The sequence below is a fragment of the Azolla caroliniana genome, unplaced genomic scaffold (assembly GCF_043228905.1).
Source record: "Azolla caroliniana isolate FFs.n. ecotype wild unplaced genomic scaffold, voAzoCaro1.0.p SCAF_1, whole genome shotgun sequence".
Taxonomy (NCBI): domain Eukaryota; kingdom Viridiplantae; phylum Streptophyta; class Polypodiopsida; order Salviniales; family Salviniaceae; genus Azolla; species Azolla caroliniana.
Window position 1 is genome coordinate 1,643,486 of NW_028230436.1, and position 24,516 is coordinate 1,668,001.

Sequence of the window (24,516 nt, forward strand, 5' to 3'; positions counted from 1 at the left end):
ATATATGTACATACTACTTTATTGAATGAGATCGAGAGATTGGAAGCCGTGAATAGGGAGGGGAGGGACTTTCCTTCCTTTTTTGGGTTTGAAGAAAAAGGAAAGAAAGAAACGCAAAAGCACAAAAACAAAAGCAAAACAGCTTCTTCTGTTAAAATCTTGTTAAAAATCCTCGTCCTCTGCTCAGCATTTCAATTTTGGAGAGAGAGAGAGAGAGAGAGAGAGAGAGATAGCAGATGAGGTTCGTGGTGCGTTGTGGGGGTGAATCGAGGGCGAGAGTGGGAACCCTGTTCCTGGGCGGCAGTAGTGGCAACGGTGCTGGCCACACTCCTCTTCCCTTTCCTTCTCAATCTCTATCTCTCGACACCCCCTGCCTCCTCCTCTCCACTCGTAAAGGCCTCCCGGAGTTCATCCCTCCTGATCACCTCCCTGACCTTCACCAGGATGCTCGTGCTATACAAGCCAGCCCCCTTCATTTGTAAGTTCAAATTCACCCACTCTTTTGTTTGGCACCATCCTTCCATTCAGTCATATCTGTCTTCTATGTTGTGGTACTTGATCAACCATTGGCATTCATTTGTAAGCGCAATCACCTTGTGCATGCTTCATGTTTGGAACAATGCCAATGTCAGAATTTTTGAATAGCTTGTCAGAAATCTTTTGTGATGAAAACAAAATCCAGCAGTAAAGTATGTGTGTGTGTGTATTTCTTAGAATTCTCTCTCCCCTAGGACTTTATGTTTCATTTATGTGTGTTCTATGTTCATATAACAGAGATTATGGGAAAATAGCTTGACCTTGACTGTAGCTTAGTTATCATAAGTGTTTTTTGAGTTTGCATACTATTCAGTATAAAAGTTCTTCAAATGAGACAAAAGGAGTGAGAGGCATCCCCAACCCTGATGATCCCATGTTTCATCTCAAAATTTCTGCTTTATGAATATTGTAAAAAGTTGGCTTCGATACCATGATTATAATTCAATATACTATCAGAAATATGCAGACACCCTTTCTGTGGTGGCTACCTTGGGAGCTTTATAGGGGATAACATACAGAAAGTAATACCATAATGTATATCTAGGTTCTAAATGAAAAGTCTTCTAACCACAGTTGTCTTTTGTAGTATTGATGGACCATCACCAAAAACTCTGGCTACAGTTGGAGGTCTTCACAAGCTTATTAGTTTGCCTGATTTTGCTGTAGTGGCCATTGCAAGAGACTCCATTATTTGTTATGCAGAACCCGACACGAGCAACAAGCTAGGTGCTTCTTTCCAGACACCTTTTGGCCGCAGGCTGGTGTGCTTCCATTACAATGTTAAATCGTCTATGATGAATCTAAAATTTTCTTTATTTGTTTCATAATGTGGTAGCTTCAACCTTGTTCTACAGGTTACTCCTGCAGACTATATGAATATTGTGAATGTAATGCAGCCTGACGTTTGGACTAGTCTCCCAGATGAGATTCCATGTTCAGCTTCAAGTAAACGCAATAAGCTGTCGAGTGAGAGAACACTCTGTTGGCTTGATCAATGCTTAGCTTTGAAACAAGTATGTTTTATAGGAATACTGGAATTCTATTCCATGTATTTTGTGTGCTGCTTTGGCCATTCTCATTTATTTTCTGTTTTTAAAAATTTCTTTTCAGAATTCATACTGCTTGTGCAGATAAAAAAACGTCATATACATATGCAAACAAAAAAACCTTGATATTGTGAAGTCATGAGTTTTCGTATTTTTTATGTTCAATTCTTGCGTCATTGAACAAATCTTTACATCAGACCAAACTCTTGATATTATTTAGGTTTGATTAATGAATCTAATTTTGGAAATATGTTAAATTCTATCGATCAAGGGTCAGGATTCAGCTTCTTTTTGTTTGTATCTCTTTTTTGTGGGTTTTTTTTATTTGTTGTGTTTTTGTTTTTGTTCAAAAGCTGTTGTTTTTTGGGCTTATTATTTTATCTTCTATAAGATTCACATGGTCTCTTTGGCTACTTTGGCCTTTTGAAGATGCTAATAAAACCTTTCGTTTTGTTTTGTTTCATTAATTTTTTTCTCAATCCTTTTTCCAGACGTATATGATCTTAAGCTTGATCAAGTAGAGCTGTCATCAATAATTCAATATTTAACCAATGTCAGATGAAGGCTTTTAAAATCCATTTAAATCTACAATGAGTAACATTGCATGTGAAAAAGTTCAGCAGTGTTATGCCTCTCCTTGTATCAGCAGAGACTGTCATTGTGATCTCCTTTTCTGCCTATTTCCATATGACTTTCTTATTCCTTCCACCAGTCATTTATACTACAGTCAATACGGCAACAAAAAAAGGTAAGTGCTGGAACAAGACACTAAGATACATGGTTGTTAGGAATGGTAACCTCTGGATGCATCTAATATTAAAGTTTTGGGTTCAATTGCTGTTCAAAATGTACATTTCACTACAGATTCGAGAAATATACATTATTTATGTCGTTAGCAGAAATTGGAAGTGAAGCTAGATAGTCAGCAAATGGGAAGTAACACTAAACAAATGTGGTTTTTTATTTGCTGGACATGGATAAAATGTCATTATATTGGGCATTGTTTGGTTGGTTGAATTGAAGTTAGAAAACTCAAGAAGAGGAAGAAGTGGTTGAATTGAGGCATGTGACTTCCGGTGTAGAGGTCAGCAGGGAATGAGGCCTTCTGCATGTCCTGAGGGCGCTTGTGTACATAAGAGAATCCCTAAGAGATACATTCTACATAAATAGAGTTCTCTGGCTAGAAAACTTAAAAGTGATTCGTTGTTGCCCGCGGATTGTCTCAAAGTTTGTATCCATGGAAAGTTCAGTTTTGCCTTGAGAGCGTTTGCTCCTATTGATAAGAAAGGAACATGTATATGTCTTAAAAGGTACCTAGCTGTATTTTAGAGAGCTACAAAATTAATGAATGAGTATAGACGATTTCTTAGAGTGGGTTTATATAGGAGCAGGTGCTACTTATTTTTTCCATTAACATGTTGAATAGAGGATTATAGATTAGAGAAGCATAGCAGGTGAGTTAGGGGAGCATTTGTGATAGATAGTCAACCAAAAGCATGGATTGTAGTCAAGAAGAGCTATATAGATGGAGGAGCTGTATGCAGAGAGCTAATTGCTTGAGGAGTGAAGCTATTACATATATCTACATTTAGACACAAACATATGTATGCATGAATTCATCTATTTGCATGGATATAAATGATTTTCTTTTTTGCCCTAAATATTATTTTGACTATCAAATTAAGACTTTGCACTGAGGCTAAAAACCTTCATTGAGTATAATTATTTTTTCTTTGTCTATAATATATAAGAATGTCGAAGTTTTCCATGACTTCCAGATGGAGGCTAATAGTTTGCTTGGGTCCATTGTTGGTGGGTCCTCAGTTGAAGAGAGGAAACACTCTGCAAAGGAGACTTCTAATCGTGATGTAGCAGGTAAATTTACTTTTATGCTATATTTCACATTTTAACGCCAAAATATGTGTTAAAAGTGGGTCCGATATCAAAATATTCATTATTCTGAAACATATAGATAGATTAAGTGTTTGTATATGTGAATGAAATAGTCTACTGATTTGTGAAAAAAGTAAATTTGTTTGCACCCATGGAAAGCTTTAATGACATGGAATGAAGATAGTAATAATTATCACTCTAATTAAATAGACAGATTGATTGTTCGCGATCATGCTTGGCAGGGATGGCCATACTGATGTTACCATATGTTAATGACATTGTGTTAATCTCTTGCACCATATTCACTGATTCGTCCAATTTATCAATGCATAGGCCAATGAGTGCAGGTGAGAATGGACATCCTGGGTTAACCTCCACATTACTTGGAGAAATAATGTTATAAGGAAAAATATCATAAAAAATGGATAAACCAAACGATCAATCCAAAAGTGCAAGTTGGCAAAAAAAAAGCAAATCATAACTTCCTCTTCTTATATATATATGGTTTAATTGTTAGAACCATCTTTCTTTGTCATGAATGTTACTGATGCCAACGGGAGTTAGAACCATTGTTCTGATATGCATATGTTCACAAGATCAAGGTTATTATCACATAGCAATTGGAAGCATTTTCCTTGTCCTACTACACATTCTATATTGGATCTGGCCATGACGGATATTTTGAGATGGCAGCAATTTCAACTCAATGATCAGGCACAAAATCTGGTTGTTGGCTGTTTATAATCATATTTCAGGTCATTTCATGTCAGTAAGCTAGAGTAAAAAGACACTTTTTGCTTTGTTTCTTTTTGTTACCTGCATTGATGAGTGAATGCAGGTAACAAAGTGAATTCATCCTTAAGAATTTTAAAATAACTTTTGTTCATAAGAAAACCGAACAAAGTGATGCGATTCAATTATATAATATGAACTCAAGATTGAATTTAACCTATAATTGCTCATGCAGTCAAACTTTGGCATTGCATGTATTGAGAGTTACATCTATGTTGCTGAGGTAACAGTGCATGTAAATTTACATAACCCCTTATTAAATCTGCCTGTACTGAACCCTGATTCTGTAAAGGCGTGCAATTTAGGAAGTCTGTGGAGAATAGAAAGCTTGTTAGTAATAACCTTTTTTTTTTTCGTGTAATAACAAATTTCTGTCTACTTTTTGAGCCCTGCCAATGTTTAGGTAGCTAGGGTCTAGATTTTGGGTTCTGTTTAAGTATTTCGTGCCTTCACAATTCCACATGTTTAAGCATAACATCATACTTTTTAATGAAAATTTGGCTAACCGAAATGGTTAATTGTTGTAGGATTTTCTCTGTGTGGGTTCGGATTAGGTGAATCTGCAGAAGAACGTGGACCACTGCTTGAAGCTATTATGGTACTGCCTTAGTTTTCAAACCCTGTACTTAGAGCTTCAATTTGTTATTCTCTAAGAATATATTTTGTGATGCAATAGTCGAACTTGCCAAATGAAAAGCTACGCCATATCAGTGGGCTTGGCATGCCAGGTATCTACTTTTATTGTTTACAGCATTTAATATCAAATTCCAATCAAAACAGTGCTTAGTTATGTTGGAGTGTTTATTGCAGAGGAGGTGCTGCAGGCAGTGTCAGCAGGTGTAGATGTTTTCGATAGCACGTATCCTTGCATATACTTATAACAGAATATTGAAGTACTTGATGCAATCACATGTTACACATCCTTAAATTAAACAGATATCCGCATGTTCTTACCATGGGTGGCTTTGCGATGACATTCCCCACAAATATGGTGGGATTTAGTGTGAAGAGAAGTGGTAATGCTGATATTGGATCAGACACCACAAAAATCAATTTGCGTGCTCTTTGTTATAGGTACTGTTCTGGTGTTCTTGTAGTGCAGCCATCTCAATTTTGTCATATTCAAACAAATTTGCTAACGTGTCTAGGAACTTGAATGGTCCGAAGTGATCACCTTATTTTCAAGAGTGACAAGACTTGACTTTGGAATAGTGATGTCTTATACCTTGAATCCCAATGAATAAGATCTATAATATATTACTGCCACTTATCGTAGTGCAGCCATTATAAGTCATGATTCACAGACACCTTATTCATGGCACATAATTGAAACGATTCATTTTCTTCTATAAGGTTATGAGGTGGTCCTATATATTTTCTCTGGCAAGGTAATCTCAAAGTCTAGAATATAAATAGCCATATCATCTACATTCTTATAGCCAAGCTTGGAGTATCACTTTACACAGGAAATCACAAGCCATTGCGCAGCACTTGAGGCCTAAGGAGGGGAGATTAGAAAAGATATAGTGCACAATGTTAAGCTTAGCATAAGAGGTGCTCAAATGGAAAACCAACACAAACAAAATCACCTATCACCACCTGAAGTGGAGAAGAAAAATGAATATGTCTTTTAGCCATGTTGCTCTTCACTTGTTGTATGGAGGGTAGGTCAATTGTTATAAATTTAAGCCTACTGTAAGAGCAGAAGTAGAATGCATTTGGCCTTTAGACATGTGGTGTCTTCATTTGTGGGTGGAGGCCAGGTCTGTTATGATATTTTGGGGTGCTAACTGGTCATAATGCAACGTCACACTTCGTCACCTTTGTGGTTTTACTTGGGTATCATGCATAAATAGGAATTTTACAGGATGTCAAATGGATTCTCCGTGGGCATCGATATTTCCACAGGATGTCAAATGGGCTCTATTTTTAGAATTTCCAGAGGAACTTTTAGTATTTTTTATCTTTGGCTCGCCCGAAGTCATGTTCTATTAGCAGTACATAGTCCATCAGGGGGTGTACCGAATGGTACGAGTGAGATACATGCACAGGATGACCTCTAGGATATGATGAGACTCGCACCACGTTCCATCATGCAACTTGTAGACAGGCTACATTTTACCTTCTTCATCGTCGAAACCATCATTGTTGTCACCGTCACCATCTTCGTCGTCGTCACTTACGGGCACAAACCGCCCTTTTTAGGCATGTATGTTGGTGCGGGGAGACTCGAACCTCCAACCTAGCGGTTGGAGTGTCCCCCCATTACCATTACACCAACACATCATGGGTAATTTCCAGAGGAACTTCTCACATAATTCTACTAATTGATCATTTGTAAGTAGCAAACCCTACTTGGCATAAAATCCTTCTCATTCCTACACACTGGAGCCATTTGAGTTCAGATAACTGGTTCATAACTAATTTTGGGATGCTTGGTATACAGTCTTTACCTACCACCAATGTCTGTTAGAGAGTTATTTGTCTCCTGTATCTCGACTCTAGAGGCAGGGCCCAGTGTGCATGATGATGTTACTAAGGCTATTTGTTGACCAGTAGGCACATTGAACGTAGGGAAAACCATAGACATCTTATGTTGCATAGGGAAAACCATAGACACCTTGCCACTCATTTCCATATGTATTGTGTGCACTGTGTAGAGACATGCTAGTAATGCATGATTGGCAACAATCCACCAGCTCTTAGCTCCAGCCAACTGTACTATCCTTGAGTTGTTTTTTCCTTTCTTACTGAAGAAAAGTGGACATAGACCATTATTTGGGTTTTAAAACAGTGTAGACAACCCAGTTGATTGCAGTATTCACAATATGAATGCTTGGACTCATTGGTTGAAGTTTTTTCTTTCCTAGAGGTGCTGCAGAATGGTAGATGTAGGGAAATCTAGATATATGTGGAATGGTACTGTTCAATGTAATTTAATGAAACATGAAGTTGTGGCTTGAGTGGGTGTGAATAATTTAGAATTTAGTCTGAAGTTGTATTTTTCGTGAGCAACGGCATTGGAGGAGGGATGATAGTAAGTTAATTAGTTGACCATTTGGCAAATGCAGCGTATGATCTCTGTCATTTGTCTTGAATAAGTAGACTGCAAGTATAAGTTAGTATTGAAATCATTATTTTATACATTCTTTTTGTTTTTCTTAAGCAGAAATGACACATCACCGATACTAGAAGAGTGCAGATGCTATACATGTGTGAAACATACGAAAGCGTATATAAATCATTTACTGAATACACATGAAATGTTGGCTCAGACTCTCCTTGATATGTGAGTATTACTTATGGGAATAATTATTTTTTGTTTCCAAATGAATACTAGATGGTCCAGGATATGGGTTATATTCCTCTTTCTATCAATCATCTCTCCAATATGCTAAATATTGTTGCTTTTCTTGTATCTTATTTTGTAGATTATATTAGTATCATATGTTTGGTTTTGCCTTTCAGGATATGTCAATTCGTTTATTTTTATGTATTGTGCTGCATTACTCTTCAGTTTTTGAACTTGCTCTTTGGACACAATCATATAAAAAGAGCAAAACCTGATTCACTAGCGTTCACGTTCAAGTTGCTATAGGAATATATCATGAAACGTAGTCCCATTATAGCGCTTATTTTGCGTTATCATTTCTGTTATCCTACTTCAATAGTTCTGTATGATGAGACATAAAACATAAAACTACTATGTTTTGGTTTTCAAGTGTTGAGGTTGTCTTCTTGCAAACTATATAGATAAGGTAATCCTTTGTAATTGTGCATTTGGCATGTTGAGATTGTCAACACTTTAGTATCTTGTGAATAGAATCTAATAAAGACCCTCTTTCTACAATTGTTTTGCAGACATAATACACATCATTACTTGAATTTTTTTAAAGCAATAAGGGAGTCTATACAAGGCGGTTATTTTACAAAATTCCGGGTGTGGTTTGTTGGTGGGAGAAGAGAGGTTATTGAAAATATTCCTATGTTGTGTACTATCTAGCAGCTCCCTCCAATTAACCATATTGTTGCATCAAGGGACAGGAATGTATTAAATGAGAGTAAGAATTTTTGACAGGGGAGCTTCTAGGATGGTTGCCACATCCATTAAAATGTACTTAAATGATGTTAAAACATATATTCGGATGATGTAAAAGGTGATGCCATTCTACTGTCAAACTGTAATCTTGAAAGGGCCTATGCCATTCTCTCAAGAGATATGATTGTTTGTCTGAAAATGCACAAGATAGTGTTGATAGGCATGAAGAATAAAATTCCACTACTTTGATACATTTAACCACTGAATAGCTTTGTGATTATGGTTGTAAAGCATGTGCTCACTCAATAAGCAATGCAACCATTTACATTCCAGTAGTGTTGTGCATGCCATAACATTTATCACGTCCCTCTTCTAATCAAGGATGAGCGCAAAAAAGGTATTTTCAAGGCTGAGTCCCTGGAACTGCACCTTTGAAACAAGTACTAATACATTGGACCACAACAAACTGTTAAAGGATCATTCAGTTGTCAGGGTTCTCTCAACACATGCATGACTTGAATGCACAAAATCATACATTAACTAACACATGCCTAAGGATTCACATAACTGGGCCTCAACACAACAAATACGGCCAGGTAGAAGGTGAGGCTCAAAGCACTTTTCGGGAGATGAAAGAGGAAGTGGTAACATCATAGATTCATATAAATGAAAGAGTAGGGTGAGAGAAACCAAGAAAGAGTGTATAAAATAAATCCTTGAATGGAAGGTCGGACGTGGCAGTAACCAGACTTTTGCATGAGGTGACTTGCTCCAACTAGATAATATAAAGGTGATTGTTAACCAAATCATGGAAGTGTAAAAACCATTCCTCCAATAGTCTTTCAAAATAATAAAACCAATCATAACATTAGAATGTAGAGGTTTATTTAAAGTCTTTCAAAGTGTGATGTAAATAACCTAGTGATCCAACCTTTGATGATATGTTATTGTTAATTATTTAATCATGTAATTATACAGCCTCCAATATAGAGTAGCAACAGAAATTTAGAAAGATGGCCAATTGTTTATCATCATCATCATCATCCATAGCATCTGATAGGATCATTGCAGCCTTTCCTGGCTGATTGTTTGAGACCGAAACGACCACCATTCTCAAGATATTGCTGGTGATACTCTTCTGCAGGGAAAAACTCGGCTGCTGGCAGAATCTCAGTCATAATCTTTTTCTCAAGATGATGTTCTTCTTTCTCCAACGAAGACTTCGCTAGTTGCTCATGTTCAGGGACGTGGAAGTAGATGCCTGACCGATACTGTGTGCCAATATCATTTCCCTTCAAAATGCAGACACAAAATTTTCAGATACTAGCTTTAGTATATATATATATATATGTACTAAAGCTACAACACTTATTTCATACAGTGTACACATATCCCTGGCTCAAATTATAACACTATTCTACTGACCTGTCCATTAGATTGTGTGGGATCATGTTTGCTCCAAAACACCTTCAAAAGTTCCTCATACGTTACTTGATCTGAATCATACTCAACCAGAACTGCTTCCACATGATTTGTTTTCCCAGAGCATACTTCTTGATAAGTAGGGTTCTTCGTAGTACCCTGGGTGTACCCTACAGTGGTCTGGTCGCATAAATATTGTAGTGATTGTTTAATAAAAATGGATATCATTGTAAATTGTTTGATTAACGTGCAGCACCATTGCTGAATTGGTAACATGTGCATGACAGAAGGAAAAAGAAGTAGGCAAACAAATGGTCCAAACAAGGGATTAACAAAATGGATCGGAATTAACAAAATATGCTCACCTTTACTACACCAGGAACTCGTTGGAATGCCAACTCAACACTCCAGAAACACCCGGCAGCAAAGGTTGCTTGTTGGATTGCCATAATGACTTACAGATTTAGAATAATAATGAGTTTTGCAGCTACATGAAAACGAGAAACTATCAATAAAACCAAACCATATATAAACAAAGCCTCTCTGATAATCAAACAAAGACTATAACTATAGTCCTATAGGCCATAGTTGACCTCTGAGAATGATAGTAAAAACTATACATTTATCTATCTGAACAGAAAGATGATCAAACAAGTACTGAACGTCTATGAAATGGATCTCTCTCTCTCTCTCTCTCTCTCTCCAAAACACAACAAAAAAGACACTAAATATGTATGAAAACAATTCTGTGTGTGTGTGAGAGAGACATAGAGATTATGCAAAAGCTTACCTGAATATTTCCACGATCAGGGGAAGCAACAGAGATGTACGAAAAATGATCTGCAATTAAAAGGCTCCTTTATTCTAAACCTTCTTCGAAAGCTCCCTCTCTTCCTTTCTCTGTTGTTTTATAACAAAAGTCTTCTCTCATATGTAAGTCTTAAAAAAACAAGAGAGAGCTTCACATAGCCAAGGTCATCCATCACTTCTAAAGTTGCTACACATCCGAGTACATTATAATAAATTACAATATTGAACTTATTAGATATAGCAATAAACTTCTCTGTCCAACCATTGCTTGGCTACAACTCCAGAGTAACCCTAGATTAGGAGTCAAAGAATATGTAATGACTCTTACAACTTCTAAACTTAGTCGTCCATTTAATTAGGCCATGAGTTATTTTGTCTTGCTTATCCATGATTCGTTCTAGTTTGTGAGGTGGTTCCAAAAGTTTTCAAAGTATCAACCATTTGGTTACAACCAGCGAATGTTTTTTTGCTCAATCAACAAACAAGAAAAATGTAGAGAACTGCGGAAGATTCGAGTAGACATACCTTCGATGCATGCATTCCATATGTTTGGCAAATATCTAGAATGTTGAAACTTGTCATTAAGTAAGTTATGCAAGCAAGCAATCTAGATTGCAATTGATACATCATCATGGATAGACCATGACTTCATATCATCCACCTAATCTATAACAATTATAGGGAAGGATTGGGGTGCATTGCTCCCCAATGGCAAAGACCACATCATAATGCATAAAACTAGTTACCTTTCAACTCCACACAATTCTATATGCCTCTATGGCTTCTTAAGTTCATCTAAAATTAACACACACCTAATCACTACACTAATTAAAAATATATGTTGGTCTCAATTAAATAGATAATTGCTACACAAGGAACATATGAGTTGTCTCAAATAATCGATAATATATATATATACCTCAATTAATTAATGTGAAAAAGCTCATGGAAGAAAGTGATTCTTAATGGATACAAACAGGAGAGATTGCATACCAATAACTAGTCAGTTAGGGCACCCAAGTTCCCCTTTTACATGAGAGCTCTTGCCCTTTAATATAATTTGGAAACCTGAAAAGGTTGCTTTCATATTACAAGCCCATTAATCATTAGCCACTTGTACAAAATATAAGGTAGTTCCCCAAAAATCACAATATGAGGAGATTTGAAATGTTAAGCCTTATAGGGTTGTTAGAACTAAAGAATGTGATGTAATTTCACTAAATAATTATCCATGATTGGAAAAGGTCATCATTCGAAATAAATACGCCTTGCCATTGATCTCATACCCTTTAGATTAGATGGCGCATAGTCATTTTAAGTGTATCATTGTTAAAGGAATTGTTAATTATATTGCACTTTTAGTAACTTAGAAATTGTTCTACTTTGGTCGTGAGTGAGAACCCAAAGATCCGAATCTTCATCTTCGAGGATTCAATACTAGTCATAAATAGTGTAATCCTTATCACTTTGTTTTATCTCATGTTGGGGCTTATTTGTTTCTTCAAATAACACGCCTATGAGTATAAAAGTAAGTATAATACATAATGTTAATAAATTCATGAAAACCTAAATATTAAAACTATTATTATTAGTTATTTGAGAACTTCTAAAGACAATACTCTAATTATAAATATGTGTAAATTCTACTTTCGTTACATCATGATATAAACTTAATGATAAAATAATAGTAGACACCATGTTCAATGCACGATGTGGGATATTTGTTAGGATTTTCAAACTTTTGTGGCAAGCTCATCAAGATTATTTCAAGATTTGTACATGAACTTCAAGTGCAATTGTAGCATTTGACAACTTAAAGCAAGCGTTTACATTCATCCCAATTTCAGTCCATGTTGATCTAATCAAGCTGGTTTTCATGGAAGTTGACAAATTTGGTATTCCATGCAACAACATGTATCTAGCACCTTTTCATTGGCAAAAACATTGACGCTACAAAAATCAATTACAAAATTCATGAGCTTCTAGTTGTTTATTATTGTGTAGTGGCACCTATTTTTGGAGGGTTCTCCTAACCAAATCATCATGTATAATGATCATAAGTGCCTCGCATGTATCAAATTCGATGCCCAATTCTTGAATAAACGATAAGATCATTAGGTGTAGTTTCGAATCACATGTTTTAATTTCCTAATATTGTATGGCATGGGTGTTCATCTCACCACTCTTATTTGATGCCTTGTCCAAATAGAGTTTGTTTTGACCATTAGAACCAAATCCTTTTGGGTCTTGATCACCTATGACATATGATAGCTAATTTCTTCAAAGCATCCCTAAATTCAAGCATCCTTGATTCCATTTGCACAAATGTCTATCTAGATAATTCCTCAATAAAACATGTTTCATATTGTTCCAAACACTCTCATATGACAATGCCTCTTGATAAAAAAAACTTGTTTCACATTATTCCAAGCACTTTTTCATATGGATTACCATTAGCTCAAGTGTAGCAATGGAACATTTAAAAAAAATTCTTATTTGTGCTTCTAATGGTCTTTGTCTTTAGATATGAGAGTATGACCATGATACCCAAACGGGATCATGACAAATCATTTTTTAGTGCATAGGACTTAGAACTAGCGATCATGTGTGTTGGTGTATACGTAACCCGATCATGTCACCCACAAAGGTGCATGACATTCATTTTTGAGTGCGTAAAGACTTACAACTAGTGATGATGTATATTTGTTTGCACAATATTATGAATAAGCCAACATACAAATGAGAAAATAACCCATGTTGTGTGTGCAGAAGACTTATGACTAGTGATGATGTATGTTGGCGTAACTAGGTCAAAACCTATTCTCATTATAGTGTATTAGTTCATTGAGATGAGAAATTTCTTTCCATGCAGCAATTGCTAATATTCAAGAGGCAACATATTTGATTATATGTGAAATATTCAAGCATCATGATTCTCCAAATGACATCGTTGGCCAATGTGGACCATAATTCATCTTGAAATATTGAAGCACTTGCTCAAGCTAGACAAAATCTCTTGTAAGATCTCTTTCAGTTTTTATGCACATATTGATAATTAAATTGAAAGCACAAATAATATATGCTAGAGTAGTATCTTAGTTGCTTCATCAACCATAAAGATGATGATTGGGTTGACTGGGAACTGCTTACATTTTATGGAATGACCAAACAATATGGGAATTCACACAGAATCTTGCGAATACCCTAGATCTTGTAACAAATTTTCATGATTGATATCCATATACACCCATGCTTTGATTGTGTTGTGTGCATCTTGGCTCATGGTACTTGTCATTAAACTCATGTTACTCTAACATGCCATGCAACAGTTATTGTAACACATTTTATAGGCGCTATCCTTGTTCTTCTTGCATGTAAATATTCAATCCTTCTTTCTTTTCTTTTTCTCATTTCCTTTTCCAATTCAATGCCTTTTTGGCTTTGGCCCTAACATTCACCACCTTGCCTTGAATGCATGCATAATCTTCATTAGTTGTAGCCATGACAATTGTACACAACGCGTTCTCATTCCGCTTTTCCATACTACCAAATTCCATTGATGACCAACTAGTTCTTTGGATCTATTGTTCCCATTGACTCATTAGAAGCTAACATGGTGGACATCTTGAAATGTACGAAATGTATTTCACCTCATTGAGATTCCCTGCCAGAAGTACTAATAGTTATGGAATGGACATGTTACGAGTCCCGTATCCAACATTGCTTGCAAAATCCTATATGGGCCACTTAACCAAGCACTCATAGACCTTGATTAGTTGATTTTGTCCTTGCTCAAGTCTCATATTCCAAAAACCTTTGTTGAGGAACGAGTGTAGAAGTGGTATAGCATATACTCAAAAGAGTAACCAATGAAACTAAAAGTAGTGCACTAAAGGGGACTATGTTAGAGGGGGAAACAAATACATATAAATAAGTGGTGAAGTGAAGAAATAACACCAAAACTCTCTCTAAGTTTCTTTGAAATGCATAAAGTTGTTAAATTAAATTCGCTAGTCAATCCATGGACCACACTCAAGAGGGTGGTTGGTGCTTGTTTACACCAATGAGAACTATCTTGATTCGGTTGCTTTGGAAGCTCTGATTGAAAGTGAGGTTGTGCGAATTAAACTGGGTTTGTCTGGCATCCCGCCGATTAAGCTTTCGGTTAGAGCTTTGAAAGCATATGTGCACCAGGGGATGAGATGACACATTAATTTGAGCAAGGGTGTCACTGATGACATGGAGCTAACATAGGTATAGCGATCAAAGAGGAAAAGAAAAGTGGATGAGAATCTAGAGATCGAGAGACGGATCAAGGCGAGGGTGAGGAAAAGGGTTAGGAGGGGGTAATAAAATTCCACCCATAATAAAGAGGAAACACTTTTTTATCGTTTTTAGCCAAAAGGGAGGGTACTTTTTTACTTTCTATCTTGTCTACATGTCTTTGTTCCTTTATCTTCCTTTCTTTTGTGTGTGTTTGTGTGTGTGTATGCGCCCTTTTTCTTAATAGTTTTGTTGTTTTGTCCCCTTCACAGCTCACCTTGTGGCAGAGCAAGCCTGGGCAATGTCTCTCACTTTTTCATCATTTCCTCACTCTTTTGTGTTTTTTGTTTTTACTTTCTTTTCTTCTTCATCTTCTTTACTTGGTTTGTTTGTTTCCTTAATTTTACTCCCACGCTATCTCGATCACTCCCTCTCTTGCATCTCGCTCTCACACGAGACAAAGGTTTAAGATGTAATCTCTCTCTCGTGCGGTCCGGCACATACACCATTTTCAGCCTCTTAAAAGACGGTAATATATACGATTCTCTCCCTCCCTCCCTCCCTCTCATTCAGGGGTGTAAAGGTTGCAAAAGAAAATAAAGGAAAAGGAAAAGCACATCAAAATCTTCTTTCTCTATATCACATTTAGCCTTTTTCGCTTTTTAAACTCGTATTCGTCTTCTCCTCCTTTGTTAAATTTTTTTCTTTTTCTTTCGTTTGTTGTGGTTTTGTCGTTTTCCATAACGTGGGTACGTCATGTGGTGGTGGTGGTGGTGGTGGTGAGGAGAAGGCATGAATGGATCAATCCTTTATACTCTACTAGTACTAGTAGTAAGTATGTATGAATGGACACAGATTGAGAGTGTGGAGTGGAGTGGAGGGAAAAGAAAGGGAAGGGAAAGGTAAGGTTACATCTGTAAATAACCAAAACCTACTTTTAAGTTCTTTATCTAATAAACTTCAACCAACACTTAAAATAAGTTTTGGAGTCTAGCCAAAGCAGCCAGCTAAAAAGGTTCTCTCTCTTTCTCTCTCCTCTCCCCTGTTCCATTACCAAATCTCAAGTGTAAAAAAAACACACCCCTTCCTTCCTCCAAATCTTTCTACCTTGATCTGGTCATACCCATTCCAATCACATTTCTAAGGTCCTCTCCACTTAATTAATCTCTGCCTCCCCAATGTTCAGAATCCTGTAACTCCACAATCCCAATCCCAATCCCAATCCCAATCCCAACCCTAATCCATCATGTTCTGTTTTCCTTGTTTGCCCCATTAAATCCTAGCTCTGGATTGAGCTCATAAGGCATGCCTAATTTGTGTAGCTAACTATTTGTAAAGAAGACTAAAGGAATCCATAGATTCCAATATGTCATATTGGATCCATATACATAATATATATGGCTAGCTAATGATCTGGTGTAAACACACAAGGGTTCATACCAGAAACCATTCAATGATCTCCTCTACTTATTTGCATACATGTATGCACATGTAGCATCCCATTTTTCTGCATGGATAGATCGATAGGTCGATCGATCTATTCACTAACAGACGACTCCGTCACTTGGTAACTCCATTACAATGTGCTCCTAATGTAATTAGATCAGGAGAAGGGTACCCAATCTCTCATTGCATCATTCCAAGTGAAGTCAGGTCAACTATATATGATCTTATTGTAGGGCCAGTCAATTCCAAAATACAGGAACCATGGTGATGAATGGTGCAATCTCTAGTTCCACTGCTACAAATCCAACTCTTGATGCATCTTTGGCAATCTCAAGCACGGGTAATAGCATTGCACCCTCTCAACATCAACATCATCAAAGTCAAGATCAAGCTGGAGCAGAAGAAGAAGAAGAAGACCAGGAAGAAGAGGACGAAGAAGACGAAGAAGAAGAAAGGGATCAAGGTCAAGAGAGAAGAAGAGGAAGAGAGGCACAAATAGAAGAAGGAGGAGGACGAGGAGAAGAAGAAGATCAGGTCATTGCAAGCAGTAGCAGTAAAACATTACCCTTGCCATTGAAGCAGTTAGCTGGGCCCTCCGCACATGGTCAATCTAGCACACCTACTAATAACATAGGGAATATGGTGCTGGGGCATCATCACCATCATCACCATCACCATCTGAACCCTAATTCCAACAACATTGAGCTTAACGTTGTCCCCAAGAAGCCTGCCCCTAAGAGGAGCTCCACTAAAGACCGGCACACCAAAGTGGATGGGCGGGGCAGGCGGATCCGGATGCCTGCTGCGTGCGCGGCCCGGATCTTCCAACTCACGCGTGAATTGGGCCACAAGTCGGACGGAGAGACGGTGGAGTGGCTGCTCCACCACGCGGAGCCTGCCGTGATTGCCGCAACCGGCACCGGCACGATCCCGGCCTCCTTCCAGACCTCCAGTGGCTCCATGCGCTCCATCATGCCTTCCTCGTACTCTAACCTTAACCCCTCACCCTCCACATCCAACACTCATCACGCTGCATCCCGGAACCCTAGCGCCGCAAACAGCATGATGATTACCGGAAACTTCCACCATGTCGGCGGCACCACAGCGCTTGGATTGTCGGCCCTGAGCCGGGATGTGGGGAATTCGGATCACCATGCAGGTTATAGTGGCCGGACACCTCGTACGGATGATCACTGGGACCATCATCATCATCATCTAGGGGGTGCTACTCCTCCACATGATCAACACGGCACGCATATGAGGAGTATGGGGTTATACATTGGTCAAGGAGATCATCATCATCATCATCATCATCACGCATCCTTGGGGCATAATCAGCATCAGGATGCGATTGCCATGTCCGGCTTGCAACAACATCCGGATCAGAGTGGTTTGAATCATATGGTGGTGGTCGAGCAGACAGGGGAAGGAACTGGGGCCGGAGGGGGTGGAGGTTCAGATTCACCTAGCAAAAAGAGGCTGAGAGTTGGACCTTTGAGCCATCTGAAGGATCATGTGGATCAACAGCAAACATCGGATATCACAAGGCCATTGCTGTCGGTGATGAGGCCGATGAGTACGTCAACTGCGACACCATCTCACATTTACGGGGGCGCGGGCGCGGTAGGGGTAGGGGGTGCGGGTGCAGGCTCGGGCGGTTTGATGCCAATGTGGGCACTTGCAGCCGGGCCGACACCGCCGGCATTAACCAACAGCATGATCAACACAGGATTGCCGGGGGCATTTTGGATGCTTCCGGTGACCGGCACCGGAGGCGGCAATGGCGGCACCATTTTGTCAGGTCCTTCTCTCGACCCACAACAACAACAGCAACAACACCATCATCATCAACAACAACAACAGCAGCAGCAATTGTGGGCATTCCCCAGTGCACATGGTCCTTCGAATGCTGGAGCCATGTATCGTATGCACGCAATGCCTGGCCCGACAGGTGAATATCTCTCTCCATCCACGGCCACGACATCGGCTTCCACTTCCGATGTGGCCGGCAGTGGCGGATCGACACCACCCATGCTCCCAACTACAAGTTCACTCTCATTCATGCATAGAATAGGAGGTGGGATGGGTGCCACTAATATGGACCACAGTTTCATACCAGGTCACCACCATGGGGTTCAATATGGGCACCATGCCATAAGCAGCCTGCACGTGCCAGTGATGGGGTCATCATCATCATCATCATCATCTTCTTCTTCTAGTGCAGACCAACATCTGGGTATGCTTGCCCATGCTTTCAATGTGAATGCATTTCCCACTAGTGTGATCTCTAGGTCGAGCCCATCTACCCTTGTGCCGCACGAGGACGAACAAACCCATAATGTCGGAGCCGGCACCACTGTATCCCGTCATAATCCTCATCATCATCGCCATCAGCGCCGACATATCGAAGGTACGCCTAGCGAGGCAGCTAGCGGTGGTGGTGGTGATCGTGACGCCGGAACCAATTCTCAATAACAAACGTATGAAACGCTCATTTGTTCTTCTTCTTTTCTTTTGTCTGTGTGTGTGTTGTGTGTATGTGTTTGGTCTTGTGCATTAAGGGTTTTTTGTCATGGACAAAGAAGTATGGTTTTCCATGGAAAGCACCAATTAATTCATTTATAACTAGACAAAATCTTATATACACTAGGATACTCTCAAACTCTTCTTCTTTGCTTCATTTTAACACTCTCCCTCATTGAGAGGCTGGTCACACTCCCTATACAACAATAAAAGAAAGATAACAACATAGTTATATTTCGATGTTTGTTTGTCATCACCATGGCTAACTCACATCGTCGTCATAGTTCCTCTCTTTGTATCATTGATAATACCTCTCTTATAATTCATTCATTTCTTGGCCCCAAATCATTGTATAGATAAGTATGGCTCATATAACTTTGTTAATGTTCGGATTAGATTTGGTTGGATCGTGATCCCTTACCTTGCAATTAGTCTAATATGATGAATGTCTCATTACATAGTGTTTTTCCTTGTATGGAGTTTGGCATTGATCGTTTCACTTAGTGCTCCATTCTACATTATCATGTATGTTTACAATATAAATGAATGGCTGGAAAATGCACAATGAAATCATTCATATTGATTGTTATAATGTGACAAAATCTCATCACTACACATATACATTACCTACACACATTTTCCAATGTTCGGAAGATGAGTCAAAATGTGCACTAATAATACAATTGAGCTGTGTAAAAGACGAAAGTAGCTCACCCACTTGAATTATGGGAGTTGTGTCACTATATATATATATATTAACCAATTGAAATTTGAGAGTGACATTTGATGATTGAGCTTCAAAACATACAAGTGTTGGGACAATGGTCCATGGTGCTTAAGGTAGTGCTTATGCATATCATTACATTAAGTAGATCACAATCATTTCCCATGAGTAACATTATGTATATTTTCTCCCATATATTTTTTGTTGTATTGTTCAACGTTATGAACTTATAATCCATGCAAGAAACTACATGCTTAGAACCTAGGTGTCTCCCTATATAGAGCTCAAGGGTACCAATTTCTGCAAGAGAGGGCCCAACATACCTAGCTAGGTGTGGCACCTAATTCCCTTGTATTTCAAGACATTTTCCGATATGTGAGGGGTCTAGCTTTGGATATGTGTGTTTATCTATTGTATCTACCATGATGGGGTTCCAAGGGAGGCCTCATACAAAGCTGGTATGGTCTACCTAGAGTAATTATAAAACCTCAAATACGAGGTCTTTAATGCCCACAAAATTAGCAGAAAATATAGTGGGAGAATGTGTGCGCTAGTTAGTTAGTAGTTAGTTATTAGTATTGAGTTTCCTCATGTGAAGAATGTGCCTCATTTTAACAAACAAGATCTTAGATGAGCATTGAGGATCCCAAAGCTTGAAGAAGGCTGATGATGAAAACGAAGAGAGATTTTGATGTAAGGAGGCATCTTTGGGTAATGTGTATATGTTGGGTTCTAATCATTGGTTCCATTGTTGTGTGCGTGTTCACACTAGCAAGAGCTACAATTCATTGGGATTCAATGTAGACTTAAGAGTCCTGTCACATTCATATATCATAAAAAATTTAAAAAGTCTGACATCGTGATAAGAAATGTTGGGCATTGACCCGACAAAAGTTGATAATTTGTATACCCATTGTTTTGGTAAAGTTAGAGATTTAACCCTCAATACACACAAAACTATTTAACTTTTAACTACCAAACCAACCATGTAATAATTGTATGTGCAGTAAAGCAACAACATAACTTATTATTATAGTGATAAAGGATTGATGACACCATGATTAGTGGTGTATAAATAAACATATAAACATATACCCATCTATCATATTTGCAAAACATTAAGACAATTATTAATACATTATCGTTTTGGATATTAACACGATTATAATGACTAGGAATTCATCATTATCATATTACAATAAGAAATGATAGAATGATTACCCATTATATCCAAGATATAAAACAATATAGTGGTGAGATGAATATTTTTCGTGAAGTTTAAGACACATTGACAGGAATTTGTATCCAAAATTATCAAAAGTGTCAAAGTAAGAGGTATTTAAGTATCCACAAATGGTAGTATAAGATAAACATCCTTATCATAAATTTTCTTGATATTTATGGTCTAGGGTGTAGCAAGAACAACTAATTTGGAATAAATAATAAAACAAATATTTGGTATGAAAAGTTCACAAATGGTTAGATTTGTACTAACATTGTTGTTGGGTTGTAAAGAAAAAGTGAAGCTTATCTTAAAAAAAGTCTTAACCCTTACACTTACCTTTTTACATCAACCTTAGCATGTTGTATTGCCCGAAAATTCCCCTCTTCATCAAATGATTCCTAACTTAATAGTTTTTAACTTTTTTTATCATAGATTCGATCTGTAAGATGCTTCTGATACAAAACATAGGTGCCCCCATTAGCATCACTTTGTCGTATTTGCATGCATGTGTTCGACATCAATACATATTGGGTGTGTCATCTTATCCATACAGTGCATGAGGTTACTCCCACAAGCTCCATAGCAAAATCCACGTCTACCATTGTTGTTATAACCCTTTTGGTGAAATATATATGAACCTTTCTTATGAATTGCATTGGCTCAAGAACTTATTCATGAGGATTCCACTTTGTTTGAGCGTGCATGCGTGTGCGCGCCTGTATGTAGGGTGCCTTGGGCATGTTACTCCACCTTTAGGGACTTGCATTTCACATCATCAAATTGTCACCTTTGGTAGGGATGCAATTCAGATTACTAATAACAATCAATTGAAACTCGATCCATGTTTTGTGATTTTAAGTCGAAATTTTCATTGAATAAATAAAATGTTATGAGACTGAATTGATTTCCCATTACATTTATAGTATCATGAACATGAAAGAACAATAAAAAATTAACATGGTAAATTCATGGAAGTGAAGGAACTTAAATCTAGATCATTTGTCTTGACTGAGACACCATACAAATTTTTTATTATGTTTGAATATAATATTACAGGATGAGAAATATAGGCACCCCACACTATACGAAAGAAGAACTTGGCAACAATTAAAAGGGATACCATCCTTAAATAAACATGGTATCCACTAAAGAATAGGAAATACATGGGGTTTTATGATTTATATACAAATTTCTTAGATGTATATAAACATCAAAGGTCATAAATTAGTTGGATGATTAGTAAACAAAAGGATAGAGAAATTCAAATATCCCTTGCTATTTAGGCTAATTGTCAACTCAATATCAAAGGGATTGGGCTTAATACTCCACAAATCATTCAAGTGACGAATAACAAGTTGGTATGTTCATTCAAAGGGGAATGCATTTTGATGCCTTTTGAACATGAATACTCAACTATGATTGAAAATCCATCTTGTACCATCCAATGGTACATGGTCACACTATTTTCATCTAATTGGATGTGTGGCTACATCAACAATACAATTCTTGGAGTCTTGTAGACAAGGCAATCTTGAGGAAAGAGGATATTAATGTTATTGGTTATAACATGATTTTGATTAAGGTAGATCTTGGCTCTATCTAGTAGGGAAATTGTGCAACTACATGTTAATGTGACGGTTATTAAAAGGGCCCTCTCATACATAGAAGTTTCATATTATGATAAGCAAAAGACAAGACAAAGCTACTAAATTTAACCCTTGACCTAATAACAATGCTGGCACATGTCACATATACTTACAATCATGAAGTGGTTAAGCGTAAAACATGATGTAGAACTTAGTCTTTGTTGAGGTGTAGAGATTGAAGTCTAGAAATGAAAAACTATATGAATAGGTTATTAACATATGACTTGAAATAATATATTGATACAAAGGGCTTAAGCTATTAGTTTATTTAAAAAAATAAGTGGTGGTATGTTCTAGGGGTTTTCTAGTACTAAGTGGTTTGTAAAAGATTGCTCAAACGCACATGATAAGAAGACTTTCTATATAGTTGACTCCCCAAGGGTACCGTCACTACCTAAAAAATATGCCAATGGTTGAGTTGAGGATGTCACCGCCTGTGATGTGTTGCAATTATAAAGAGAAGTGGGATTTGTGCATAGAAGCATAATCAAAGCCGTAATCATAATGAAAACTTTGCCTTACAAAACTTTACATTTCTTTAATATGAGATCATAAGTATTTAACAATATTTGCTTGCCACAAATTGAGTGAGGATTGAAGAACAGGTTTAGTATCTCTATAGAAAGCCCAACCAGATTGGACATTTTTAAATTGAAAACTAGTGAGATGCACTATTGAAATGTTTTAACATTCACAAATCTTACCAACTATGAATTTTACGCTTTGGAGTTGCATTCCAATATTTCGATTGATAGATTCCATGATAATCTTGAAGTTTTCTCCCTGTTTGTTGGTTGTTTTCTTCTACTTTGGATGTATATATATTTGTTTCCTTAGCTCATTTAAATGAAGGATCCATGGCTAGCCATTGTCTTACACAAGATGGGCTTGGGAAGGATAGTTGCTTCCTTTCCATCTATTTTGTATGGTGTAGTTGATATACCTTTTTTTAAAACTAACAGAAGGATATATTGTTTTGAAAAAAAAAACTATGAACTTTAAGCATAATCATTATTGAATAATTTTTCTTACCATGTTTTTGCTTCAATTAGATTGAGTTGTTATGTTTCCATTGGAAAACTATTTAAAAGTTTAGAAATGTTTGATGTCAAAAGATCTTGATTAAATTTTTAATATTCTTACATTTATTTTCATAGAGTAATATTGCAATCCTAGGGTTGGTGGTGTGGAAAATTTTGAATTGACAACATGACCACCGCAATGGCAAATAAAAAAGTATTCTAGTCAACTCTCTAATCATATAAGAAATCATCCTAACGAATGTTGTTTCATTTTTCAAATCCATCTTTACTTGGTTATACCCATTGAATCCATCAAAGAAAGTGTACTTTCTTGGTTAGACAATTCATCTAGCAATGATTCTGTTCAATATGGGTAGGGTGAAGGAATGAGAATGTGCACATGATACTTGCCTTACTATTCGTCTTTTAAACTTTTTTTGGAACCACCACAATGGGAGACACTCATGTCCCTTGCACTTTCTAAGGCAATTACAATGAATCTTTGGATGCTTTAGTACACCTCTCTTTTTGTGGACCAAGGTCTAATATCGTGATTTTCAAGCACTTAAAAACTTGCTTGCACCACTTGTATGATAACGAGATTTGAACTAAGAGTTTCGTGTGTTTGTCGATGCATCTGATTCCGCCATCGGGTTCATGTCAATGCAACTATATGATCCGAAATTGTAACAACTTGTTTACTATGCTAGTTGTAAACTATCCAACATAGAGCAAAATTACTCCATTAAAGAGAGGAAAACCATTGGAATGATCTATAGTGCCAAAGAGTTCCATCATGAACTCTTTGTGTTTAATTTGTCATTCCACATGGACCATTATGTGCTGCTATACTTGATTGTAGAGTGGACGATGCTTCTCCAATATGTCTAATTTGCCATATTACATTGGCCATGTTACATAACACAACGTGATTTACTATCTCTCCCACTTGGCCCATTCACAGATACAATATGTAGCCAAACATACTAATAATTCTTCATTCATGAATCATGAATCATCACAATTTGCCTTCTGTCATCAAGAACAAAGAACACTTGAATTGTTTTACCATTCGGAACTATTGGAAGTCACCATCCATTAGTTTCACTGTTAGTAGTAAGTACCCAC

At 37.4% G+C, this 24,516-nt stretch overlaps 3 protein-coding genes across 4 annotated transcripts; 2 read left to right on the top strand and 1 right to left on the bottom strand.

Moving 5' to 3' along the window:
* Positions 1-206: 206 nt before the first annotated feature.
* LOC147868194 (uncharacterized) lies at positions 207-8,482 on the top strand. 2 transcript variants are annotated; one of them, XM_087316410.1, is made up of 10 exons: positions 207-478; positions 1,124-1,298; positions 1,392-1,550; positions 3,362-3,458; positions 4,796-4,866; positions 4,945-4,996; positions 5,079-5,127; positions 5,205-5,342; positions 7,438-7,557; positions 8,130-8,482. In XM_087316410.1, the coding sequence occupies exons 1-10, from the start codon at positions 237-239 to the stop codon at positions 8,269-8,271; spliced, it is 1,245 nt and encodes a 414-aa protein (XP_087172536.1). In that variant the 5' UTR covers positions 207-236; the 3' UTR covers positions 8,272-8,482. The 2 variants fall into 2 exon arrangements, with proteins under 2 accessions (XP_087172536.1, XP_087172545.1); XM_087316419.1 differs by having other exon boundaries at positions 311-478; positions 1,204-1,298.
* A 636-nt stretch (positions 8,483-9,118) lies between these two features.
* On the bottom strand, positions 9,119-10,678 carry LOC147868195 (peptide methionine sulfoxide reductase A1-like). The gene is made up of 4 exons (XM_087316444.1): positions 10,520-10,678; positions 10,095-10,216; positions 9,733-9,909; positions 9,119-9,599 (listed from the first exon to the last, which is right to left on the bottom strand). The coding sequence occupies exons 2-4, from the start codon at positions 10,176-10,178 to the stop codon at positions 9,348-9,350; spliced, it is 513 nt and encodes a 170-aa protein (XP_087172570.1). The 5' UTR covers positions 10,179-10,216; positions 10,520-10,678; the 3' UTR covers positions 9,119-9,347.
* Positions 10,679-15,829: 5,151 nt separating this feature from the next.
* On the top strand, positions 15,830-19,182 carry LOC147868196 (uncharacterized). Its single transcript, XM_087316432.1, has one exon. The coding sequence runs from the start codon at positions 16,510-16,512 to the stop codon at positions 18,721-18,723; it is 2,214 nt and encodes a 737-aa protein (XP_087172558.1). The 5' UTR covers positions 15,830-16,509; the 3' UTR covers positions 18,724-19,182.
* The last annotated feature ends 5,334 nt before the right edge of the window (positions 19,183-24,516 follow it).